The 24,269-nt window shown below is 30.2% G+C and overlaps 2 protein-coding genes across 2 annotated transcripts; both read right to left on the reverse strand.

Annotated features, from left to right (window-relative positions):
* Nucleotides 1-9,212: 9,212 nt before the first annotated feature.
* Nucleotides 9,213-10,491, reverse strand: LOC120074144 (protein VACUOLELESS GAMETOPHYTES-like). Its single transcript, XM_039027160.2, has one exon. It carries the CDS (start codon nucleotides 10,292-10,294, stop codon nucleotides 9,404-9,406), a length of 891 nt encoding a protein of 296 aa, XP_038883088.1. The 5' UTR covers nucleotides 10,295-10,491; the 3' UTR covers nucleotides 9,213-9,403.
* A 504-nt stretch (nucleotides 10,492-10,995) lies between these two features.
* LOC120074131 (protein VACUOLELESS GAMETOPHYTES-like) lies at nucleotides 10,996-12,020 on the reverse strand. The gene has a single exon (XM_039027148.2). It carries the CDS (start codon nucleotides 11,881-11,883, stop codon nucleotides 11,068-11,070), a length of 816 nt encoding a protein of 271 aa, XP_038883076.1. The 5' UTR covers nucleotides 11,884-12,020; the 3' UTR covers nucleotides 10,996-11,067.
* Nucleotides 12,021-24,269: the final 12,249 nt, after the last annotated feature.

Genomic DNA, 24,269 nt, shown 5'->3' on the forward strand with positions numbered 1-24,269 from the left:
TGAGAGTAATGGCAACTGATAACACTTTTAAGATTAATAATGAAGTGTATAACAATATTTTTTAAAAAAAATTACAAATATAGCAAAATCTATCTATGATAGACTCTATCAATAATAAGAGTTTATCATTAATGGAAATTTATTAACAATAGAGTCTATCATTCATAGACTCCAAGAGCTTAATCAAAATTTTGTTATATCTGCAAATATTTTACATTTGTGCTATATTTGTTAATACTTTAGACCTAATTGCTATATTTGTAACTATCCCTTTAAATCAATCCAATTTTTTTTAAGTACTTTTTTTTTTTATTAAGATCAATTTTTGAAAAAAAATAATTTTGATTAAGGTTGTTCTTAAATATAGAAAAATAAATCAAAATATTTATAAAATATAACAAAATTTTAGAACTATCAATGATAGACATTGATAAACACTGATAGACTTCTATTAGTGATATTGATAGACATTGATAGACATGATAGAACGTCTATCATTGATAGTTCTAAAATTTTATTATATCTTGTAAATATTTTCAACAGTTTCACAATTTGAAATAATTTCCTTTTGATTATATAGAATAGAAAGTTAAAACTACAATAAACACTTTTTAAATATTTAATTTTTCCAACGGTATTTATAGTAAATTAATTTTGTTTTTAAAAAAACTCTTTCACAAGTCATTCCAATTCAAACACACTAAAAAATAAATGTTTTAAGGTGGAAGAAAAAAAAAACCTTGTGAATTTGAGGTTAATTGATTTTTTTTTTCCTTAAAAAGAGGGGAATTTCATCTACATTTCTTTTTGTTAAAATGAATGCACCTCCCTTTTCTCTAATTTGAAGGGGTAAAGTGTGTGAAATAATTCAACGTTTGAGGCGGATTTTCTTTTTCTTTCTTCCATGTTAAGAAAAAAAAGGTTTGAACATAATGATGATAACTCCTTTTAAAATGACGAAAAATAGGACTTCAATAATTGGGACACAATGGAAGAGTGTGATTGAATCAGTAATTTTAGAAAGAAAGAAAGAAAAAAAAAAGATTTTCATACCGTAAATATAGACTCAATTGATTCCGAACTTTTTTTAAATTGATTTTGAATTATTATGTTTGGTTTCAAAAATGATTCTAGAATTATTAAATTAGTGAGGATCTATTTGATAACCATTTGATTTTGTTTTTTTAATTAAGTTTATTCATCTACGTTTCTTACCATGATTTGCATCTTTCTTAAATACAATGGTTGAATTCTTAGCCAAATTTCAGTTCTCAAAATTTGGTTTAGTTTTTTAAACTATTGGTGAAAAATAGATAATAAAGAAAGAAATTCGGAGGTGGAAGTAGTGTTCATAGACTTAATTAAAAAATAAAATGGTTATCAAACTAAACCTAAAATTTAGGTTTTCTAGTTGAAAAGTCATTTAACTAAAAATGAAAAAATAATTTTGTTAAATATAAGGAAAATTCAGTATTTCAACAAATGATCAATTAAATGAGAGAGATTTTTTGTATGATTCTAGTTCAATCATATCTAAACCAATTATTGAGAAATTTAATTTTTGTTGTAAAATTGGGGAGCGGAACGAGGTACCACTAGAATATAAAAAACTAAGAAAACATAATAAATAAATAAAATAAAATAACAGAAGAACTAAAACTGAAATGTAATTAAGATTATGAAATGGATTTTTTTTTTTTATTTTTCTCACAAAATTCTCATCAATCCACACATATCTACAAATTCCACAAATGATTCTAGTTTTGGCAACTAGGATGCAAACCCTAAGTTTGTTTTACTAAATAATTATGTTTAAATCCTCTTAATTAAGTGTTTAATGCCTTTACAAGTAAGTGATTAGGATGATAGCATCGTATGTAAAGTGAAAATATGATGAGAATGTAAGTGTTGTTAAAGAAGAAAATTTCAAAGTGTTAAATGTAAGGTTCTCGAGTGAGTGAAGAAGAATTAACACTTAGAGGGAAAACAAGATGTTCATGCAATGAAATCATGTCAATGTATGCGACAAGTCATGCCAGTTCATGCGACCAACTCTTCCAGGTGACATGTGACCAAGTGTTTAAGGAAAAAGGAATTATATCTAAGTGTGACTGTGTGGTTTCGGGAAGGTCGTGAAGGAAGTTAAGGGTCGAGTATGACGTCGGTTGAAGCTAGACATAGTGGTATGCGATCAACTCATAATTACCATGTGGCCAAAATAATAGCCAAGTACGAAGTAGGTTATGGAAATGGATGAGGGTTGATTATTTATGCAAGGCTTGCCAAGAATGTTCCAGGACAGACAGTGCGATGATGGCCCGGTTATGCAATAAACAACGAAAGGGATCAAGTGATCGCAAGCCCTATGTGATGAAAATAAGTTGAGGATTTCAATTTTAATAATTTGTTAGTGATCTAAGTGGTAGCCTTAGGAAAGGTTAACTAATGATTAATGGGTCAACAAGCCTACGTATAAATAGGCTTAGCAAATAAGGAGACTGTTTTACCAAATCTTTCTATGACTGTGCTTGTTGAGGCTCTAAAGGTCCTGAAGGATTTCTCAGCAAGTTTGAGGAGATCTGAGAAGTTTCCAGTTGAATCAAAAAGGAATTAATACTCAAATTCTAAGGTATATGAGTTAGGAAGTTTTGAGTACGTTTATCAAAAGGAAATTTAGTTAATTAATAGCTGGAAATAGAATAATGAGGTTTAAAAGGTTGAATCTGAATTAATGTTGTGGATGAATAAGGAGGCAACTACATATGAAGAGTAAGCAAGTAACTGGTTTGTCTAGGAGTGCGAAGACGCACAAAGGCATGAAATAAGGCACACGAAGGTTGGTTGACGTATAGGCATAGAAAGGTGTCCTCGCGACCATAGAACACCCAATAGAGAGGGAAGCCAGTCTTTAGACAGGACAAAGGTAAAGTAGCTAAATATAAAGGATGTGATGAACTCAATTATGTTGTGATGATGATATGCCCTAATGTTAAGTTAAGTATTATGTGAAGCTCAAAGGGGAACTAATGATACTAACCAATGGACCGCTTCTTATTATAGGGAAGACGTGAAGGAAATCGGATTCGAGATTTCCATGAGCAGCAGAAGTAAGATAATTCCAAATCACAATCATGAATGAACAAAACATTTACAGTCAACTTCAAACAAGCGGTTATACAATTTATACAGAAATTACAGCATGAAAAACTCAAATGAATAGAGAGCAAACTCTACGCACATTTGAAGATGCGTCTCCACGCTCTGTTGCGCGACAGCTCGAACAATAGCAACCTCGAACGCTCGATCTACACGACCGCAACATAGCACGAACTCTTCGCACTCGTCCTCAACGACCGCCTCGGCCACGAACTCTTCAGCCACACGAACGGCCTCCACAGAACCTCGACAGTGTCGAATAGAGTATGACACCACCAACAAGGCTACCTTAGTATTCTCGGTGTGAGAATCTAGAGAGTGGACTCTGTTTGGACTTGGTATGAGACAGACGAAGAAGGAAACATCGATCGTGTACACAACTGGGAAAGTGGGAGATGGCGAGACCTATCGTATAGGTCGATGCCCAATCATTTAGATAAAGCTAAGCGATCGTCTAGCAAAAGTTATGCGATCGTTTAGCTCATCATTTAGCTCGGTCTTTCACCTACAGAAACTACACGATCGTTTACTTTGGGCAAGTAATCGTCTAGCAAAACTATGCGATCATTTAGTAAATACTGCACGATCGTTTAGCTCGCCATTGTACGATCATTTAGCTCGTCTAGCCGTCGTTTAGTAAATCCGTATTTACTTGACGACTTCGTGAGTTTCTTTTCTGTGAGAGAGAAAACTCAAAACTTTTTATGAAAAACTTTTCACCAGTTTGTAAATCATCTTTTCAAAAATAGGAAAACCACTTTCCTTTTAAACTCACGGTTACCATGAATTCAATAACCACACACTCACTTGGTTATTAAAGAAAAAGAATTAATTATCCAATAATTAATATTATTATAAATATAAATGATAACCAACTTATCATACTATATTTATAACCTATAATTTTAATATTTCATCTCATGAAACATATAAATCATAGTTCTTTTTCTATTCCATGGTACTTAATGTAAATCTCATTTACATCAATCCTCCATTAGATGTATCTTATACATCATACCGATTATATCATATATAATCAAAATACCTCTTGTCAATTTGAACATTTCAAATCAATACCAAGAACTGATCCTCAACTGAATCCATTGAGCTACCAAGGGGACCTCGTGGACCTGCAGCTCGAAGCTCCAACGGTATGTGAATAACTGATTAAACTCTTTAGTCACGGAATCCACCATCTGTTAACTATTAGGCACTCCACTAAAGACCAACAACTGAATTCTCCTTACCACATATATATTATGTGTCCATCTTAACCAATCAGCGGTGCGACAACCCTTCACAGATCGCTTGTAAGTACAGCTGGGCCAATAACCGTTATGCCCCTATAGTTACATCTGTCTCCTTAAGTACCACCGATCCCTCTAATGAACATAAGTCATAGTTCTACTATGACTGAGTCTTCTCTTCCAAAAAGAAGTTGTGGTCACTATGTTCAAGCCCCGGAATTAGTCCTTAAGGGAGCAATCTTTGTACTTATCCCTACTTCGGGAAAGAAGTGCATTCCATCTTGTGGATTGAGTTCCTAGCTCCCAGATCAGACAAGTCCCCAAAAAGATAGGCATGTTGAGTTGACAATTTGGCCGGGCCGCCTTCAAAGGCAGGAGTTCCCAAAATTCTCAGGATTGAGGTCGTGTCACCTATGGTCATTTAGTTGAGATGTAAGTCTCTAGTATCAACGGCGCTATATACAGAGTCTAGTCATCTCGTAGTCCAGGTCTTATACAAACTCTTTGAATAGAACACCCCCACTCGCACGTCTCCACATGAACGGTCAGGATCAACCATCTGTAGTAGTTTACAACACTTGCAAACTTCTACAAAGCGGACCGTATTCGTAGTGTCACCAGGATCAGGTATCCTACCTTAATCTTTATAATACAGACCTATTTAGGTTATCACTTAAGGCATGATTCACTTGTATATCACATATACATACTTAAGTTCACATAAGATAATCAAGGAGGTTTGTTTATTGGATATGAGTAAATGCTAGAATTAAATAACACTTATTTTATTCATTGAACAATGTGTATCTTTACAAAACAACGAGACTCCGGGAGAATTAGAACACCAATCCAAATGAATTGATAACTCAACCCAAACCATACGGGTATTTTAAGCTATATCTCGATGATGTTGGGTGTCGGGAAACTACTATATTCTTGTAGTGACATATTCTAAGACACATCACCAAAATAGCCTAAGGAGCAAATTCCAAAACCTTAAATAAATATATAACTAATTACGCATCTCTGACAATGACCAAAGGTTGTAGTTGGAGTTTGTCAGTAATGTTGGTAGAATTTTCGTATAAAACTTTTTAAACACTCAAAGTTCACTTTTCTAAAAGTTGGTTTCATTTTTTATCCTAAATCAACTGATTTTATAAGCTCATGTTTTCAAAATTCATTTTGTGTGGTTACCAAACACTTGAATTTTTTTCAAAATGATTTATTTTTTAATTAATCACTTGAAAGGTATTTCAAATACAACCTTAACCCCTATATTATATTCAAATTAGTAATTAATTTTTTTAAAACAAAATTATAACAAATATCCTTGAACTTTTCTCTTTGTTTCAAAAATACCCCTATATTTTCAAAAGGTTCAATATAACCCCTCAACTTTCATAAATGCTTCAAGACTACTATCTCAGTACAACCCAACTATGAAATATTTGGGTTGGGTTGGTTCGGGTTAATCGGGTCATTTATTTAATATGTTGTTCTAAAAAGAAACAAAACGTAAATATGTGAAGATCTAATTTAATTATTTTAATATATTGAATTAAGATTAACAACTTAATTTCAATTTATAGAGTTAAAATTTTCTTCCTAAAGTGCAAAAAAAACTACTTTTAAGAATTGTTGAAGAATAAATTATTCAAAAAATATTTGAATTAAATAAAAAAAATCAATATATATAAAAATAATTGTATTATAAGTAACAAAAAAAATATTTTAAAGTTAATAATATATTCGGGTTGGTTCAGGTTGGTTTGGGTTATATCAGGTGAATCCATGAACCAATCCAATCTATAAAAAATTCATTTATATAAACCCAATCCAACCCAAATGAATAGATAACATAACCCAAACCGCACGGATTGGATTGGATTGATCGATTTTTTCAGATCATCGAATTTTTTTGAGACAAAAGATGAGACAAAAGATGTGACCAACTTGATTTTGTAACTTCTATTTCATATCCATCCCACGGCCACGGGTTTCAATTCCACGCCCGATAACAGACCACAAATTAATAACTTTTGAGTAGTCGAGTTATGATAAATTTAAGAACAAAAAATCAATTTATACTTATAATAATTAGTTTAGGTGTCATTTGATTCGAAGGGGTTTTTTTTTTTTTTTTTATGAAAATTGATATATGTATCCAAAACCTATATTTGTTTTACAGTTTTCAACACTTTGTCTAGTAATAAATCGTTCCCGACATCCTTATTTGCCACGAACAAGAGTTTTCAGTGGTTTTCTCTTTTCCTTCTCTTCTCCACCCTACTTTTCATTTTATATATAATCTCCTTTTGAATATAGTTAATTATTAATTAATATTAATTTAACAAAATTAATATAAATATTTGTTTTAATAAATAAATAATAATATAGTAGAATACTTACTGAACTTATTTTTAACAGTAAAAATTTATTAAATGAATGCAATTATTTATTTATACAAATTATTAATTAATTAGCTTATAATATCTCAAATACATTGAAATAGTAAATTAGAATGTTAAATTTAGTCCATACAAAAATTCATTTTTCAATAATAGTAATGAATTACTTATTGTTTTTTATAATAAAAAAACTATTTATTGAGATAATTTTAATTTTATTCTTTATTATGAATATATAATAATTATGGATTATTTATAATCAGTTAGTTATTTGTGATTAGTTTTTGTTATTTCATTCCTTATTAACAATATATTTATCTTTTTTTACCTTTTTATATTATATGTTGTTTAATAAAATATACTTTCTTATATTATTTAATTATAATTATATTTATAATTATTAATGTTGAACTTAATTAATTACAAAAATGATATTAGATTATAATTAATAAGACATTATTTAAATATAACAATTATTTAATTTCAATTAAAAATTACTACATCATTAAGGATTCTCAATTAATTAATTTTATAGATATATTGAATGATATTTATTATTTCATTAATTAATCTATTAAAATTATATAGGATTATCATACAATTAAATTAAATACGTACATATTTTTTTCATAAAATTCTTATAGAATTTCTCATGCATAATCAAATACAGCCATATTTGTTTTTCAGATATCTTCTACACACTAATGCATTGATGATTTTAAAAAGTAATTATAATAAGATATCTAAATTGATTGACTAATGAAAATTTAGGAGTTTAATTGACTCAAAATCATAAATTTTCATTGGTCAAACGAAGTTTAGAAGAGGACGTAGATTGATACATTTATAAAAATTTAGAATTTAAATAGATTCAATTATTAATTAAAGATTTTAATTGTTATAATTTGCTATTTGTAATAAATTAAATTATATAACACTTTAACAACAAGAAATAATTAAAATAGAACAAAACTTTACTTAACACAAATTGAGAGGATTTTCTACTCTAGACATCAGAGTTTCAATTCTTATCCAACAAAAGAAAAATGAAGGAAAAAATATCTCTTTGATCCCTAGGTTTTGAGCCTACTTCCTATTTAGTCTTTAGATTTCAAAATGTAACACATTTAGTCCTTAACTTTTGAGTTTGGTTTCAATTTAGTCCATAAATTTCAAAATGTTACAATTTTATCCTTGACATTTGAGTTTTACTTCAATTTGGTCCCTATATTTAAAATTTACACTTTTAACCTTGATTGTTCACTAAATATTCATTTTTCATTTTTAGAATTAATTTATGTTAATAAATTAAGAGTCATAAAAGAATTATAATTAATTAAGTTTCACTATTTTTATCACTTTTAAAATTAAATTCAAAATTTTACTTCATAATTAATTTTAATTAATTGATAGAAATTGATGTCAATGATTGAAAGTGAATATTTAATGAAATTTTGATTTTAAAAATGTAAGAGGTTGAAATATAGGGACCAAATTGAAACAAAACTAAAATCTCAAAGATAAAATTATAACACTTTGAAACTTAGATATTAAATTAAAACAAATTAAAGATCAAAGGTGTAACATTTAAAAGCCAAAGAACAAACAGAAATTACACTCAAGATCTACATGCTATGGGCCGTTTGGTTGGAGGAAAAAGAGGGTGAGAATGGGAATGAGTTTACAAAGTCATGTTTGGTTTGTGAGATTTCTTTATTTATCTTGGAAAAGACATTTTTCAGACATCTTTTATCAACAAAAGTGAAGGAATTACATACCTGCCAAGAAGTGTGGGTTTTTACTTCTTTTCCTTACTCTCCATTCCATTTTCCTCACTTTCCTCCCTTTTCTTTTCTAGTCGTCAAATCACCACATATATATATATATATAGTTCTTCTTTCTTTTTTAAATTAGACACAAAATTACAATTTCAAGGAAAATTAAGAAGTAGTGTTGTATATAATAGTTTTTAGAGTTGAATTATCTATATTTGAGGTATACAATATTTTAATTTTAGTTTATGAAGTATGTGTTTAGAGTATTGATTTGTTTAACATAGAGTTATGAAGTATGAGTTTGTATTGATTGCATTTTCCCCTACCTTTTCTTTTCTTGTATTGGATGAGTAGTGATCTGTTAAATATTATGTTTTATAAATAAAGATAAGAATAATATTTGTTTAACACGTACATTTGATCTTCTGTTAATATATACAAAAATTAAATCATGGCATTTTGGATTGACTGATAAACAAAATTATTTTCTAAATGGTTATTTTGTGTATGTTAGTATTTATACTTTGATATTGGTTATATTTGATTTTTGGAATAAAATATAGTGTAACTGCTTAAGGTTGTTGTTAATAATTACATAATAAAAATAAAACTGCACAAATTAATTATTTAAAATTAATTAAGACAAGTTTTTTTATTAGTTTTATGCTTTATAATTGCACAAAATTTTAAAAGTGATCACACAATTTAAATAAAAATAACATTCAACTAAACATAGTTATAATTTCCAGACATACTATTCCGTACACAAATATAACCATCTTTGATTCCTATTAATTTTGAAAATGAGATCCGATTAGAGGCCGATGGGAAACCCAAAAATAACACTAGACATCACACCAACGGTCAGTCTACCGACGAGCGCAAACATTGACTTCCCAAGCTTTCCCCCACTTTCGGACGATGCCGGCGGCGCTCCATAATTGTGATACACAGAAGGGTAATCGGGAACGACGTAAGGGGCGGCGTAGCCATAATTCCCATAATACCCTCCCATACCAAAATTACCGTAATTATTACCAAATTGCCCACCAGAATTATACCCACCATTCCACTGAAACCCACCGCTGGGAAACGGAGGTGGCCAACTTCCCCACGGCGGCGGCACTCCACGAAAAGTAGTCGTCCCTCTCCCTCCCCCACTCGGCCGTTGACTCGGCGGCGACTCACACGGCTCCAACAGACACTCGAGATGAATATTAACTCTACAAATCTCACATCCGTACACCCAAAGAGAAGAACAATCCTTTTTACAAACGGCGCAGCCACCGGATGGCAGCTTTTGGAGGTTCAGAAAATGTTGGCTGTCAATTACATGGCGGAGGCTTTTAGGGAGCTGGGTGCAAAATGGGTGGGCGTTGAAATCGCAGTCTTTGCACCAGTAGAACAGCCCGTCGACGGAGTCCTGGCAAATGTCGCAAATTCGGTCGTTGAGGCGAGTGCCATCGGGCTTACGGAGGAGGAGAGTGAGGGGATGGTGGTGGATGGAGGAGGAGATGAGTTTCTCCGGGCAATTGGCGCAGTATTCATGGAGATCGAAATTGCAGGAATGGCATCGGAACCGGGTACCGGAACCGGAGGTTTTACAACCGTCGCAAATGTAACCATGGTGGTCGTCGGAGTGCAATTGCAAAGGGTGGTTTGGATGAGTGAAATGGAATTTGGTGGTCTTCGGTACCGGAGCCATGGTGGTTGTTGGGGTTTCAGAGATGAGTTTAAAGAGATATTATAGCCGGAGAATTACGCGTTTTTTATTTAATATTTTTTTTTCTTTTATGTTATTTCTTGGAAATTAAAAGACTTTGCTAGTTGACTTGCAAGTTGCAAGAAGATGCATACAAATTTGACGTGGTTTTAATTAGTATTGTTATTATTATTATTATGGTTAAGTTATTTTTGTTGAACTTAAATTAATTAGTCTTGTCATGTGGGAGTAACAAATTAAATGTCAGTTATATTTGAGATATTTAATGAACATTTTGATAGTACTCACCCAATCTAAAAAGGTTGTTTTTATTTAAATTGAAGGTAAGAACTCAATTACTGTTTAATCCCATATTAAGTTTTCTAAATTTGTAAGTATTTAATATAATGAACTATTTTCGGCCATAATCAAATATTTTTTGGAAAATCTTCTTACTGTGTGTCAAATCAAGACATTAATACTAATGTAGGGTTCAAAGACATATTTATAGTGTTGTTTCTCACAAGTTTGCAACATATGGTGGTTCCTTTTCAGTACAACCATGGCAGACTTATTTCTGGGCATTTTCAGTACAATAATAAATGCAATTATTGCTTACATTTTTTCTCTTTTTTTTTTTTTTAAAATTTAAAATTATCAGTACCAAACCAGCAATTTAGCAATAAGCCAATGACACAGCTAAATAGAACATAATGGAAAGGAAAAATTCTCAATTTAAGAAGATGATGAACAATAAAACACCATTGCAAGAAGAACTAAGCACCAACAGAACCGAAAATAAACTCAATAATAGCACCTGCGGTCAAATTTTGAACCAGAGCAAACATTCCACCCCCAAATATTGATCCCCAAGTTGACGGCGACGGTGGACGTCCACCATAATTAGCTCCAGGAGGATAATTAAAATGATGATTCGGAAATCCCCAAGGAGCCGGAACTCCGCCGTGAGAAAAATGGCCACCACCATAACCATTTGGATTCACATAATAACCATTGGGTTGATGCGCCGCCGCCCACGGCGGCGCGTGCGCGTAAGGTATACTGCGAGATTTCGTCGGCGAACCGTATGGCTTAAGCAGGCATTTGGGGTGAATATTGACTCCACAAACATTGCAGCCGTAGACCCAGAGAGAAGAACAATCAATTTCGCAAACAGAACATCGCCCAGAGGAGAGCTTGCGGAGGGTCAGCTTATGATGGTCGTCGATGACGTGGCGGACCTGCTCAGGGAATTGAGTACAAAGTGGGTGGACGTCGAAGTCGCAGCGGTTGCAGCGGTAAAGCATGCCGTCGATAGATTCACGGCAGATATCGCAGCACCGATGGTCCATACGGGGAACCAGAGTGAGGCGATGGTGGTGGAGGAAGGAGGATAATTCCTGGGGGGAATCGGAGCAGTATGTATGGACGTCGACGTTGCAGGCGTGGCATCGGTATCGGGGGCCGGTGCCGGAGGTCTTGCAGCCGTGGCAGGTGTAATCACGGTCGTCGGAATGATGCATTAGAGAATGGTTTGGATGGACTTGGGATAACTGATATTGCTTTGTGGAGTTTCCGGGTACCAGCGCCATTTTTATCCGATCAATGGGTTCCTCCCCCAGCAGGCTTATAAGGAGAGAGTAAGAGTCGTGTAGACTTTGGAGAAGCCAAGACTTCTAGTCTCTCTTTTGTTTAAAAGAACAAAAAAGGAAAATCCCTTTGTTTTATGTTTTTAAAAATTTCATCGCATCTTTGTTAATTATAATAACAGAATTTTTAGCTAAATTTCAAAAATAGAAACAAAATTTTAAAATTTATTTCTTTTATTTTCAAAATTTAGCTTGTTTTTTTAAATCATTACTAAAAAATAAATAATAAAGAAAGAAATTTGGAGGTAAGAATAGTGAGACTTAATTTTCAAAAACAAAAAACCATAAATCAAATCGTCTAAACTTTGTATTTGTTTCAAAAATATCCTGGTACATTAAAAAATTTCTTTCCAACTTTAAAAAAATACCTAATTTTGGAAAATTATTAATATTTGTTTAAAAAATATCTTTAAACTTTCAAAAGTTTCAATAATAGTCATATAAACTCTAAAAAAAAAATTCTTGTTGTCAGTACATGAACTAGAACGTTAATACCTCATTTCAAAAATAGTTTTTTTTTTTTAAAAAAAACAAACATTTTAATAGTATCATTGAATTTTTAAAAGTTGCATTAATATCTTTAACCTTAAAAAAAATTAAAATTGCTCCTTGTGTTAGTACAGTGTTCAATCTTTTGAAATTATCCTGAGTTCGAAAATCGATTTTAAAATAAATTATATAGATACTCGCATATTTTTTTTTCATATCGATACTCTCTTTCTCATTTATCCGTGTAGTCGTCAGGATACTTAACAAAATAATAATAATAATAATAAAATTCAAGTTAAAGCATATCTGGTGAGTTTTGAAAATTAAGCTTCCCTTAAAACTCCCTCTCTTCAAATTTTTTTTTTTTGCTTGTTGACTGTTTAACCTTCTTTCTTTTTTTTGAAAAAACAAAAACAGAAATAGAAACAAAAATAAAGCAAAATTTGCTCCTCCAATTAAGGTGTATAGACCATGACAAGAAGAAAGAAGCTAATAAAATTACCCAAGGATGCTAAGACTTTTTATATACATTTTAACAAGGTTATACGTTAGCAGTTGAATGTGTGTTAATAGCTAAATACTTTTTGTATTTGACTATTTATCATTTCGACGAATTTTTAAGGAAGCTCAGGCCATGTTTGGTAGAGAATCTTGATCATGTTTTATGTTTTTAGATTCACTAAATTCAACAAACATGTGTTCTGCACAACTTGGATTATATTTTTAGAAACTGTTTTCGAATTCTATAATTCATTCAGTGCAAATTCTAAAAACAATATTTTTTGTATGTTTTCATTTGTATCCAATTTTTGAATTTTAAATTTTAAAATGCATAATTTTATTAAATAAAGATAAAAAAAAAATAGAAATACAATATGTCATATTATCAACTCAATTCATTAAAAAAAATAGTTGGAACTACGTGTGATGCACGTGTTTCATAATATTGAAAAAAAAAATGTAAATATATAAGTTTAAATAAGAGTCCTATATTTGATAATAATTTGATTATAAATGGATAACCTAATTTACTAAATCTAAATAATTTTTTATTACTTTTCTTTCCAAACCAAATTTGAAACCAATAAAATCTATTTAAATGATAAATCTTTTTTTAATCTACATGAAAGATAAATTTTCTTTTATCTTTTAATGATAAAATTTGGATTTTAAATCAAATATTTGAATAATAAAATTTTGAACCAAATTAAATTTACATGAATTATAAAATAAAATAACAAATTTTAAACCAATTAAAATTCATGTGAATTATAAATTAATTAGAATCTAATATTAGAGATAACCAAATTTTATACCAATTAAAATGGCGTGAATTATAAACTAATTAAAATTAAATATTAGAGAACCAAAATAAACAAACTATTTAATATGGATTTTTAATGATTTAAATATAAAATTACATCATATAAATCGAGTAAAATTTTATCGATTATGTATTTAAACCTATGAGCGGCAAGAAAAGAATTTTTGGTTAACACATCTGACAGATTCTATTATGTATAAACTTTGACCCGTTCAACATCTTTCTGAACAATAACTTCTCGAAAAAGAATGAAATTTAACATCAATATGCTTAGACTATTCACGATGAGATGGATTCTTGGCAAGATGAATAACATTCTGGCTATCACCTCGGATGAATAAGAATAAATTCCTGCGACAACAACTCACCAACAACACACTTCAACCACACAACACAACAACTGCTTGTAGAGTAATTTTTCAACTTACCATATTACCATACAAACTAAAAATGTAACCTGATAGAGACCTTTTGTTAAGGTATGACATTTGTCACTACAAGAATTTTGGTTTTTTTCGACGAAAGAAAAAACGTCAGGAGAGCTCATTTTCCCTAACGGTAATTAGTGGTGTCGGAAGAAAAAAATATCCCGACGAAAAATTCACTAGCATTGGATAAATCGCCTATCTCGACGCCTTTTTCTTTCACCATCGACATAAACTACATGAATAAAAAAGTGATAAAAAAATTTAAACTTATCCTGACGGCATGTAAACAACCGCCTGGATAATGTTGAGTTATCCCGCTGGTTATTTGATCGTGGGGAGTGACTTAATTTAAAAAAAAAAATTGCAAACACAATCCTAAAAGATGCATAGCTTCTCCACATCCCAAATCCTAAAAGATGCATAGCTTCTCCAGATCCCCCTTAGAAGAAATTAAATTTCAAAATAATAATGATCAAGAAGTAATAGCTTCACCTTTCATGATGATAAATGATAAATGTACCTAAAATTGGAACAAAAGCACCAACATTAAAAGATATTCAGGACCGTCGAGAGGTGGTGAAATATAAATATAAAAAGTGATAAAAAAAAAATTTAACTTATCCTGACGGTTTTTTTACATACTATCGGGATAATGTTGAGTTATCTTGACTGTTATTGGAACGTCGGGAGTGACTTAATTTTTTTAAAAAAATCACAAATTACATTTTATCTTATCCGGATAATTGGAGGAATGTCGTCGGAACAACCTTATTTAGCCTGACGTTTACAAAATCGTCGGAGATGGTGAAATATAAATATGAAAAGTGATGAAATATAAATATGGTGAAATATAAATCGTCGGGAAATGTTCATTTAAAACCTACCCGCTGCCCACAGTTTCTTCCTTTTTCTTTCTTCCATTTTTTCTTCTCTTCATACTTTCTTCTTCCAGTCGTCGTCCGAATATCGCCCACATTTTCTTCGTTCGTTTAAAACCCACATGTCGTCCGGTGTGAGGATTCTCACCATTCGTCCGTCTAGCACCAGGTACGAAGCGTTTTTTTCCTGTTTTCTCCATTTTTTTTGTTTCTTTTTCATTTTTCGCTAAACATTTAGTTTTTCCCCCTTCTTCTTCCAGTCGCCGTCCGAACATTGCCCACAGTTTCTTCATTCGTTTAAAACCCACCCGTCGTCCAGTTGCCATCAAGTACAAAGCATTTTTTTTTTTTTTTTCATTTTCTCCATTATTGTTTTCATCAGATCTGTCCTGGAAATGGGTTTTTTTTTTTAATTTTAAATATATAAAACTTTATTTTATTAATAAGAAAAAGGGAAACTTGTTCAAGTCATCCACCTAACCCTTTGTCTTTGTCTTTGCATTTATGACTTTTTCTTTTTCAATAATTTTATTTTGTGCTATGTAATGTTTGAGTTCTACCACAAACCTTTGAGATTTGAAATTGAGAGTATAATGTCTTAACCATTTAAGAATTGGGTTAATGTTAAATAATTGTGTTGAACCCTATACTTTTGTTTTTGAGTTATAATTTTGTGATTGAATTAATGGTAAAATTGAATTAAGTTAAAGTGGGAATCATTAAAATTAATGAGTTGGTTGTGTTGGAATGAAAATATAAAAAGATTGAAAGTGAAAAAAAGGAAGGAGAAGGAAGAGAAGGAAGCCATTCATGACAGAGAGTGAAGTTGATCATCTAGAAGATGGGTATCAATGGAGAAAGTACGGCAAAAAAGGCTTTCTAATCATTGCAAAAGAATATCCAAGAAAAATACTCTAATTTACCGTTTGATTGCCTTAGAAAAAACTTAACTTGTCCATCCAAACTATTTATAACACTTTCACCATGACAATGACAAGAACTCTTAGACACTTTCATGAACTAAATAATTGATATAATTTCATATTCATGTATATTTTGTTTATTTTTTCAGATACATAACTTAATTACCTAAATATAACCTAAATATAACTCAAGTATATGTTGAATTACGTTTTCTCTGTTTTCAAGTTTTGTTTGTTTGATGTTATTACTATTGTCGATTTGATAATCTAAAATTAAGGCGTTCGGAGATAGTGTCTTTCGATAGAGTGCTTGATTGGATTACAAGAGATTGTCAATCCAAAGGAAAACTTTATTTTGAAGGATGAATGGAGAAATTCACCTGAAAAAGAAACATGAACAAGAAAGAAATTAAATTAAATTAAAAGTTAGAAATTGAAACAATGTGTTCTAATATAACTAATTGTCTAAATCATACAGGTTCAACTTATCACATATATTATTAAGAATGGATAAAGAGTGGATTAAGATTAGGAACAAGTTATCAATTGAGTATGTAGGAGTATAATGATTTCTTGAAGTTGCAAAACGTCATGTTGATATCCCTTTGAGAAAATAAATGGAAGAAAAAACTTTATGTTGATATCCCTTTGGAAAAATAAATGGAAGAATTATCAAGAAAAGAAGCAACATACTTGAAATTAAGGGGTTGTTTGGGGTGTAGAGTTGATATAGGATGCCTAAAGTTCATATGTCTGTGATTGGGGTGCATAGTTGTTTTGTCTGAGTTCATATGTCTGTGTTTGAGGTGTAGAGTCGTTTTGTCTGATTTCATATACATGTACTTGAGGTGCAGAGTTGATATAGGATGTTAGGGGTATCTGGCATAGTTTTTCTAACTCTAAAAGTTGATATAAAAGAATCCGTTCAAATCATCTACTTATTTGTTTTGGAACTTTTTTATACTATAATTCTACAAATGGTTTGTTTGAATAAAATTTTGATTGAATTTTTATTAAATAGACATATTTTTTATAATCATGAATTATGGTCTAGGTTTTAGTTTTAGATCTTTCCTTCCAAAATTCCTTTTAAACAAAAGCAACTATTTTATAAGTTCAGTTTCTATTAGTAGTTTTGGAAAGTTTAGATAGCTATTTGGAATCATTTGATGAAGAAAAAAATTCTTTTTAAACAAAAACAGTTATTTTACAAGTTTGAAATCTATTAATTGACTTGAGAAGTTTAGAGAACTATTTGGAATCATTTAATAAAGAACAAAATCCTTTTAAACAAAAGCAATTATACTTGTTCACAAAAGGTAGATACTAGCTTATACATGGGCCATATTTCTGACCTGTTCACAAGATAAGTAGTGAAGTAAATATCATATATTATACATCACAAGAGTTCGTATAAAACTGTATTTACAAACTACAAGACATGAGACTTTAGGGCTTCGGGGAAGGATGAATTCCATTTTTGGACTGTGCAAAACGGTTTGGACCAGTTCAGTTTTTTCAGTCGATTTAGCTCGATTTTCAAGCTTTGAAGGTCTAGTTCAAGATTTTTTTTAAGCTGGTTCAGGCCGGTTCGAAGTGTTCGAGAGTGGTTCGTAGCTGTTTCTGAATTATTATTGTAATAATTTAGTTGTTTGTTTGTCAAAGATGCCAAAATTGGACAACTTTAGTGTGTTTTATTAATTAAGCATTATGCATTATAAATGTATGTATTAATTATATTAATCTTGATTGTACATAATGTATGTCATGTAGATTTAAAACCCCATCATAGGATAACATATTGCATGCATTAAAAAGTATGTTATAAGTGTTATAATATGGTTTGCATGCTTAGAATTTCATGAGTATTAATATAAGTTGTTATATTAATATATGAAATGTATGTTGCATGTTATAAATGTTATAATATAATTTGGTTTTAATATAATTTGTTATATTAAAATATGAAATGCATGATGTATGTTGTCAATGAATGTCTAAGTTATACAAGTTATAAAATCAATTAGACTTTTAAAAATTTATAACAAAGATAACATGCATGCTCACCTAGGGTTAACAGATGACAACTTGTTTTAAATAGTTAAAATAGGTCGTTATCTTGTAAAACTTTGGTTACAAACTCACCCGGGCTAAATCTTGTTTAAAGTTGGAAGTACTTAAGTTGACGGTTTACGAAACACACCTGTTACCTGGAGATTTTAGCCGGTTCTTGAGTGTTGTTAACCTGATTTTATGAGCATGCGTGAACGATGTGAGGTAATAAATTGGTTTATCACTTAGACATCGTTGGTTAAATCTAAATATAAATGTTATACTTAGATAAACACTTAGACTTAGGTTGTATTTATTAGTCAGAATATACCTAAGTAAATATTTACCCAAAACAAATAGAACACTTGAAAACTTTTATACTTGCTATGAATTTTAACATTGTATATGTTTGTGAGTATGATTTGTCAAAATTGCAATTGAATAATGAGTTGCTTACTTTTAATGTCAAAGCTATAAATATCATATATTGTACATTAGATAGAAAAATATGTGATACACTTTTACATTTTGATTATGCATATGACATTTGAAATTTTCTTGATAATATGTATAGTGTAGAAAATTCTCCTTGTACTACTATGATTTATTTGATGTGAAGCAGAATTATAATTCTTAAAATCAAGAAAGATTTCATAAAGAGAAAAAGGGAAAAGGTGTTCAATTCTCTTCATGTTTGATGGCTCATTCGGATAATGATTCTAGAGATAAGAGCGATGAAAATGAGGTAATTCATAAATCCATTTCTGGATGAGTTCTATGATGCTTTTGAATACATTCAACTTGATTTAGAAAAAATTAGCGCTAAACATTTGGAATTCTCAAAGAAGTTCAAGGCATTATCTATTGAGAATAAATCTTTGATAAATGAAAATTCTTGTTTAAAGACTAGAGCTAGTAACACATTGTTGCATAATTCTTGTTGTGATGAGAAAATTGACTTGAATGATAAAATTACTTTTCTTGAAAAAAAGAATGATGAGCTCAAATCTTTGTCATGTGAATTGAAAATTGAATTGAATGATTTGAGAAATAAAAATGAGAAATTGGAATCTTTCTCTTTGGAATTAAATGATGAAATTGCTAGTTTGAAAAATAAAATTATTGATTTGGAAACTAGCAATACTTCTTTAGAAGAAAGACAAATTTTCTCTTGTTCACAAGATTAAATTTCTTGAATGTGATATTGATACGAAAAATAATTTTTTGCATATGCTTAAAGAGAAAGAGTTGTTTGCTAATAAAGAGCTTGAAGTTGCAAAAGAGTTTATAAAGAAATTGTCTATAGGTACATAAAAATTGGATAAAATTATTGATTTAGGTATACCTTTTAACGACTAAAAGGGATAAGAGTATATGAATGAAAATTCATCATCTACTTCCAAGACTACTTTAGTTAAAGCCATCCCTATTATGTCTAAAGATGTTTTATCTAATGTACTTAATTTTGTTGAGTCTAATTTGTGCCAAAGCATTAAAATATTAGACAAATCAATGGAAATTCAAATTTTGTGCATAAACAAAATCATGCTAAACCAAAATGTGCTCGTAATGTGAAATTTGTACCTAAATATATTCATGAAAAATCTAAATGTATGCGTAGTTCTAAATTTGTGTCTCGACTTGTAAATACTAGAAATGTTCATGAAAAACCAAAATTTGTGCCTACATATCATTATTGTGGAGTTAAAGGTCATATTAGACTAAATTGTTTCAAATTGAAAAATACTCCTAAAAAGAATATTTTTGAGAAAAAGATTGTGAAAAATCAATTAGTTAAAAAGAAATTTTTACTTAATTTTACTTACTATTCATGTAGTAAAATTGGTCATAAATTCAATATTTGTTATTTGTCAAAAGTAAATGCTAGTAATTTTGGAAATAATTTAAAATGGGTTCCGAAATCCTTGCTTACTAACAATGAAGGACCCAAGAAATGAGTATCAAAATCCTTTGATTGAGCTTTGTTTGTAGGTGTGATTCAAAAAGAAATTGTTGCTTAGATTTCAAATGAGAAATTAATTCAAACTGAAGCAACTAAAAAATTTGCTTGAATCCAACAAAGAAAATTGCATATTTGGTAGCATTTATTTGAGATAAATATTCTCTTATTATCTCTATGAAAATTAATTTTGAGTATGTTGTTTGGAAGGGTTGTTGAATTCCTTTTCAAAAGGGGAGTATTTGAATTGATTTATTTTCTTGATCCCCGTTAGCATTTTGTTCAAAATTAATATAAATATATTTGTTATGCTACCATACTTACACTTGTTTGATAATATTGATTTGCTAATGTGACTTTGCTTTTATTTGGTATCATTATTTGATTTTCAACAATTGGTATTTATTTTATATTTTTTGGTATTTTGATAAATCACTTGCATGAATTACTTGAATGATTTTATCTCCTTAGAATTTATTAATTTCTTTTAGAAGGAGAATGGATATTTTTAGGGGAGCTTTTCTCTTAATTTATATGTAAATTTGATATATTTGGTTATATTGATTCTCTATACTATTTTATTGTTGTGTGTCCCTTTTATGCATATTGTTTATCCTTTTAGGGAAAGTAATTATTTAGAGAATTAAAAATATGTTATGATATCTTATTTGATACTTCTGTCCTCAATTTGAATGTTGTGCTAAATTTCTTTTTGTCCTTTATTAAGAGGGGGTGTTCAATTGATTTCAAAACGGGGAGAAATTTGTGAAATTGGATTTAAATAGAATTAGCTTGAGCTTTGTTATTTTTTTAAGTCTCTTGAATTTAAAATGTCGTTTGTGATATTTTTTTTAGAAGACATATCAATAGGGAAAAAAAATACAATGAATGTGTTTGTGTTTTTTGAGGAAGCTTTCATATGTCTTTGTTTATTTTTCTTAATTGTCCTTTTTTTGATTGATTTAAAAAAAGAGAGATAATAAGAAAAATGAAAATATGTTATTATTGAAATAATTATTGTTTTCAAGTGAATTGAATTTGTTTGTGTGTTGATTGTGTTTCAAGTTCATATTTTATATCACACATCACTTTAAATTTCATTTTTCTTAAGTAGTTTATCACCATAAAAAATGGAAGATTGTTGGCTTTTAGGCCCTTAATCTTAAATTAATTAATTTTAATTAATTAATATTTTGATGATAACAAACTTGTTTTTATTCATTAACAATTTTGAGTGTTTTGAAGTATCTATTACATAGCGGTTCCAACACAATTTGAATCGCTCAAATTGGAGTTCAAATGAAGAAGATATGACGTGACAAATTTTTTCATCAAAGTGGACCAATTGGAAGGAGCCACTTAAAGCTAGAGAAGTGACTCATGGTGAACTTTTGATTATTGAATTGGTTTTAAAAAGAAGATGAATTTAATATTATTTTATGTTTGTGTCTAAAGACTAGTTTTGGAGTGGGTTTTGTTGATATTTTTAAGAAAGAAAAAGAATTTAAAGAGAAAAAAGAATTTAATATTATTCTTTGCTTGTATCTAATAGCTAGTTGAGTTTAAATCTCCATCATTCAATTTTCTTTTACCGGCTTAAATTGAATTTGATTTCACCTACCCCATCTCTTTTTAAACTCTCCATCTTCTCCAAAATTAAAGCAAGGATTTCACATCTTTTTACAATGCTCCATAAGTCATTAAGCCACCGTTGTTGCTTGCTCTCTAAGCTTCAATTTTCTTTTTTTCATCTTCTTCTTGAGAGAGATATTTTATGTGGTGAGGATTGATCATTGAATGCTAAATTTATAAATACTCTCTTTTAGAGAGTTTGTCATGTGTGCTATTTATTTTTTTTAAATTTTTGTAAGGGTTGATTCTTGATCCCGAAAAAAGAGTTGTCGTAACAATTTGATCATCAATTGTGGAAAGGATTGGATTTGTTTTTGCGCCTAGAAAAGAACATTGTAGTGATTCGACTCTAAGCCATGGAAAGAGTTAAAAGACTTCCAATAGAGTATCCATGAGGAGTTTGGGAAGTGGATGTAGACCGGTTGTGCCAAACCACTGTAAAATTACCCGTGTCAATTTCTCTATCTCTCTTCTATTTTATTTTCTAATTAATTTGCTAATACATTTTATTTGCATGAAATTAATTTCTATAGTTCTTTAAATTAATTCCTAGTAAAAGTTTACTAATTTGTTTAATTGTTTATTAATTGATTTAATTAGGCCCACACTTAGAGAAAAAGTTTTCACTAGTTTTAATTCGTTTAATCTTTGATGAAGTTCTTCTAAATGAAGTTTTTGATCTTTGATTGTGAAAATGATTCATTGCGGGTTCATCCTCTATAATCTATAAGGAAGACATTTATGAACTACGTTGTTTAGTCTTTTCTTTTAAGATTGGTTTGCTCGGCTCCTTTTCGTATACTTTTTTTTTTCTCTCATTGTTTTGGAAAAAGAGCAACTCATTCACTGGTCCAATTGGATTTCAGCCGTTCATGTGGATCACATTTGGTTAGAAAATTGACCTCTTGAAATCTCTGGTTTTGTTTTAACGATATTTTTTTTTTATCTGTTAGTTGTTTCCAATTTTCATTTGTTATAAAAAAGATAAGGGTGATCATTTAGGGATATATAGTTACGGTTGACAGTGGAATGGGGTCGAGGATGCATTCCCCATCCCCATCTTCATAGGGATTTGTAATCTCCGTCCCCACCTCATTCCCCCTTTTTGGAGAGTCAGGGTTGTGGTCGGGGAATCTCGGTTCGGAGATCAATCCTCCCAGGAAAAAATTCTCCGCCTTTTATTTTATATTTTTAATTATTTTTATTTAAAATCAATTAAACGTTGGTATTTATATTGAAGTTGTAAATATTTTAAGTAGCAAATTAGTATTATTATTGTTTTATTTATTTAAATTAATAATAAAAATATTTTATTATTTCTATATTTTAAATTTAATAAAAAGTTAAAGTTAATTATACTAGGAAATTAAATTTTAAAAAAGTAAAAAAGAATAATAAAAACAATATATAACGCTAAATCAAACCATGACGAAAATGTGAATATGAGTTATGATAATACAGGTGTAGACAGACAATACGACACCACATAGATATAAATAAATATATATATTAAAAAATAATAACAAAAATATTCATGGTGGTGTTGGGATTGGGGTCGATAAACTCATATGATCCTCTTCTCGATTAAACTCATATGATTCCTGGTATTGTCTATCTACACCTGTATTATCATAACTCATATTCACATTTTCGTCATGGTTTGATTTTAGCGTTATAAATAGTTGAACTCTAGAAAGATCTTCTTAGAAAATAAGGAAGCAAACATCACAATCGTCCCGTATGTAAAGGGTTTCATGTCAATATTAACTCTTATGATAACATCAAACTTTGAAGAACTTACATTTGTAACCTTGTAAATGTGAGCTTTAAGTTTTTCATACTTCAATGTAATAATAGACACAATGATTCTTATTAGCTCGCATCCAATATACAAACTTTGGTTCTCATCTCAATCACCTACGTATCGAATGAGTTGACATTTCTCTATCATCCTACAAAACAAGAGAATATTTTTCATTAAGACGAATATCAGTTTAATACACACAATTTCAATTCTGTTGTCGCTCTTTCGCTGTCACACTATCTCACTCTCGCTCTCGCTCTCGCTCTCTCTTGCTTTCTTTTGCTCTCGCTCTTTCTCTCAATATCTTAAACCCTTGGTAATGATCTCTCGCTCTCACTCTCCCATTTCACTCTCTACCTTTGATTTCGCTCTCACACAACTCCAATCCCCTTTCATTATGCTATTTACATACCTTTTTTGAGAAATCACACAGCTCCGCACAAACATCTAAACAATGAAACTACGTTCTGAAAAAAAATTGTTCCATTGCTGAAAAAACCCTGTTCTGGAAAAACTCGTTCAATAAAACTCCGTTCAACAAAACAGTGTTGAAATGAATCCCGTTGAAGAAAGTAATCACAGTTGAAATGAAGTTTAGATTTTAAAGAATTCACCATTGTATGTTTAAGGTATTAACAATTTGAGGCTTTAGACAGATGAATTCGTAAAAATTGTCAAATCATTCGTACACTGACAAACAATTACATCACGAAAGAAGAGCAAGAGCGAGAGTGAGTAAAACGCGAGACGAATATCTTGGGAGGGCAATTCCCATAATTTCATATGGTGAGAGGGTCATTTGATTTTTTTTTTTAAAAGAGGTCATTTTGCATTTTGGA

The sequence above is a fragment of the Benincasa hispida genome, chromosome 3 (assembly GCF_027475165.1).
Source record: "Benincasa hispida cultivar pf3 chromosome 3, pf3_genome.v1.1, whole genome shotgun sequence".
Taxonomy (NCBI): Eukaryota; Viridiplantae; Streptophyta; class Magnoliopsida; order Cucurbitales; family Cucurbitaceae; genus Benincasa; species Benincasa hispida.